Genomic DNA, 3,014 nt, shown 5'->3' with positions numbered 1-3,014 from the left:
CTCTCTCTCTCTCTCTCTCTCTCTCTCTCTCTTCTCTCTCTCTCTCATTCTATCTTTTTTTTCTCTTTCTTTCTTACTCTTTCTTTCTTTTCTTTCTGTCGCCGGCACTCTCTCTTTCTTTGCTTTGCCGCTGACTCTCCCCCTCTTCGTCTCTTTATTTGCTTCTCTCTCACTCCCTCCTTCTCTCACCTTTTCTCCCTGTCTGTCTGTTTGTCTGTCCGTCTCTCGCCCTCCATTCCTTCTTTCTCCGTCTCTCCCTACCTCCCTCCCACCCTCCCTCTCCCCCTCTCTCTCTTCTATCCCATCCTTCCCCCTATCTGTCTCTTGCCCTCTTTCTCCCATTCTCTCCTCTCCTCCCTCACTCCCTTCCAACCTTTCTCTCTCCCTCTCGTCCTCCCTCCCTTTCGCCATCCTTCTCCCATTCTCTCAAAGTCTCTCTCCATTCCTCTCTCCCTTCCTTCCTCTTTTTCTCTCTCGCTCCCTTCCTCCCTCCCTCTCGCTTCCTTCTTCCCTCTCCCTTTGTCTGGCTCTCTGCCTCCCTCCCGTCCTCCCTTCTTCCCTCCCTCTCTTCTTTCCTTCTTCCATCTCTCCCTCTTCTTTCCTTTCTCCATCTCTCCCTCTTCTTTCCTTCCTCCATCTCTCCCCTTTCTCTCATGACGGTATGATTGCTCGTTGCTGACGGCCGGATTTTTTTTTTTACCTTATCGCGTTTCTGATTGATCGATCGCCGAAGTATTAACGGCAACCGTCGGTGCGCCTTGGCTTCCCTCTCTCGCTCTCTCGCTCTCTTGCTCTCTTTCTCTCGCGCTCTTTCTCTCTCTCTTTTTCTCTCTCTCCCCTCTCTTACCCTGTCTCTTCCCCTCTCCCCTCTCTTTCTCTATCTCTCTCCCCCCTCTCTCCCTCTCCTTCTCCCCTCTCTCTTTCGCTCTCTCTCTCGCTCTTCCTATCTCTTCCTCTCTCTTTCGTCCGCGATCTGCAGAAGCGAAGTCGGATATATATACTATACAGATGTAAGTGCAACTACATGGCGACACGCACGCACGCGCGCACACACTGTTACTTCTATGCATGTTCGTGCTTCTCGAATCTGCTATGATTTTGATGCCAGACATTTTGGCTGTCGCTCCGTGCATGTTCCCCCATGATCGACTCACAGCGTGGGTGCGCTTGTACCTCAACTCCTTTGCATGGTATCTGTCTGCACGTTTCCCTGATTACTTACCGATGTCACGCCTCTTATTATCTGTTACAAATATAATTAACCTTTATAAGAATTCTTTCATTTTCTGTATGAAATTAAATCGAATCTGATATGAATAAGCAAAAAAAAAAAAAACAGCTGCGCAAAATTAATCGATATGCAGATACAGACTTGTAAGATTCGATTTTTGACGACGTCTTCAAAACACATTCAAACTAATAATTTTCCGTACAATATATCCGATACGTATCTTGCAGGACTGGAACGACGCAAATCTAAGATGGCCGCCGGAAGAATATGGCGGAATCATGGATTTGCGTATCCCTCCACACCGGATATGGAAGCCGGATGTGCTACTATATAACAGGTTTGCTGTCTACTATTATATCGTGAACGTTGTTAGAACTAATCATAAGTATTAGCAAGTATTAGCATAATAATAATATATTAGAAAAGAAAATATCACCGCTAACTGTCATGTATAATAACTTGGTTGCTGACCGAGCTACGTCATGGAATCGTTTTCGTGTTGTTACTGGTCTCTGTTCTCGGGTATTTATGATTGTTGGCGGTTCTTCTGTGATAGCCTGTTGTCTTCTATAATTATTCGTTATATTCATTTATATTTGTCAGTCCTCCATGGTTGTATACTCTTTTCACCTTTTGTTCATTGTTCTTCAAGGCTCTTCATTGTCCTTCATTATTCTTGACTCTCTTCATGTTTGTTCACAGTTTTCCAAGACTGTCCATTGCTTTTTATTATTGTTAACTCCCTCTGTTTGTTCACGGTTCTTCAATACTGTTTTATTTTCTTCATTATTGTTCGCTAACTCTGTTTATTCACGGTCTCCAAAGTCTGTTTATTGCCCTTCAATATTGTTCTCTCTCTCTATGTTTGTTCATGGTCCTCAATAACTGTTTTTGTTCTTCGTTATTGTTCAATCTCTCTCTATGTTTTCCCACGGTCCTCAGTGACAGTTCATCGTACTTTATTATTGTTTACTCTCTCCTCTCTGTTTGTTCGCGGTCCTAAAGTCTGTTAATTGTCCTTTGCTATTGTTCACTCTCTCTATGTTTGGTCGCAGACTCTTCGCTGTCATCCCTAACTGTCCCACGCCATCGCTCAATATCTCGCATCATAGTTCACGGTATTACCGTAATGTTTTCAAAGGTCCGGCAGTGTTCATGATGGTTATGATGATGTTCACGTCAGTCCGATCAAATATGTCTATCATCCTCCATAAGTCGCCATGGCACATCGCTGTTCAATGCCTTCTTGCAGTAATTACGAGTAACTAATTGGCATATTATTTTTATTTGCTCCCGGTTATTTACTACTCCGACAGACAGCCTTTACTTTTTATAGAAAAATAAGCAGACGCTATGAATATATTTATATGTGTATAATATATATATATAGGCCTATATATATATATATATACTGACAGTACTCCGTACCCGCGCCATCCATCAAAGGCGGATGCTGCTTAGACACGCTTTCCCCACACGCTCCCGTTAATATTTAAAATATATCACGCGATCGGACCAATGACGCAATTATCTGTGTGGGACGCAAAACAGCTGAATGAGGCGCAGCGTGAAAGGTCAGCTACTCTCCAGGGTTCTCCCCCTCTCCCTCCACCTCCCGAACGGAGAAAATGTTTTGTACGCGCATCGAATTATTTTTCGCCCGAGTTCATTTTCGTCATATCAGCGAGAAAGTTTTCATTCCGCCGGCGGGATAGAGAGAGCGAGAGAGAGAGAGAGAGAGAGAGAGAGAGAGAGAGAGAGAGAGAGAGAGAGAGAGAGAGAG

General features: G+C 44.1%; 1 protein-coding gene across 1 annotated transcript in view; it reads left to right on the top strand.

Annotated features, from left to right (window-relative positions):
• The window catches only part of LOC106815272 (neuronal acetylcholine receptor subunit alpha-7-like), a gene marked incomplete at its 5' end in the record, with an annotated part of 48,803 nt that overhangs the window by 24,884 nt on the left and 20,905 nt on the right, over positions 1 to 3,014 (top strand). The window contains one exon of the mRNA XM_014819717.1: positions 1,459 to 1,568. Coding sequence (XP_014675203.1) covers positions 1,459 to 1,568 — 110 coding nt within the window. The remainder of the gene's footprint in view (positions 1 to 1,458; positions 1,569 to 3,014) is intronic.

This window comes from Priapulus caudatus, unplaced genomic scaffold, assembly GCF_000485595.1.
Source record: "Priapulus caudatus unplaced genomic scaffold, Priapulus_caudatus-5.0.1 Scaffold1077, whole genome shotgun sequence".
Taxonomy (NCBI): domain Eukaryota; kingdom Metazoa; phylum Priapulida; class Priapulimorpha; order Priapulimorphida; family Priapulidae; genus Priapulus; species Priapulus caudatus.
The sequence above is the reverse complement of the archived record's forward strand: the minus strand, read 5'-3'. Positions and strand labels throughout refer to the sequence as shown.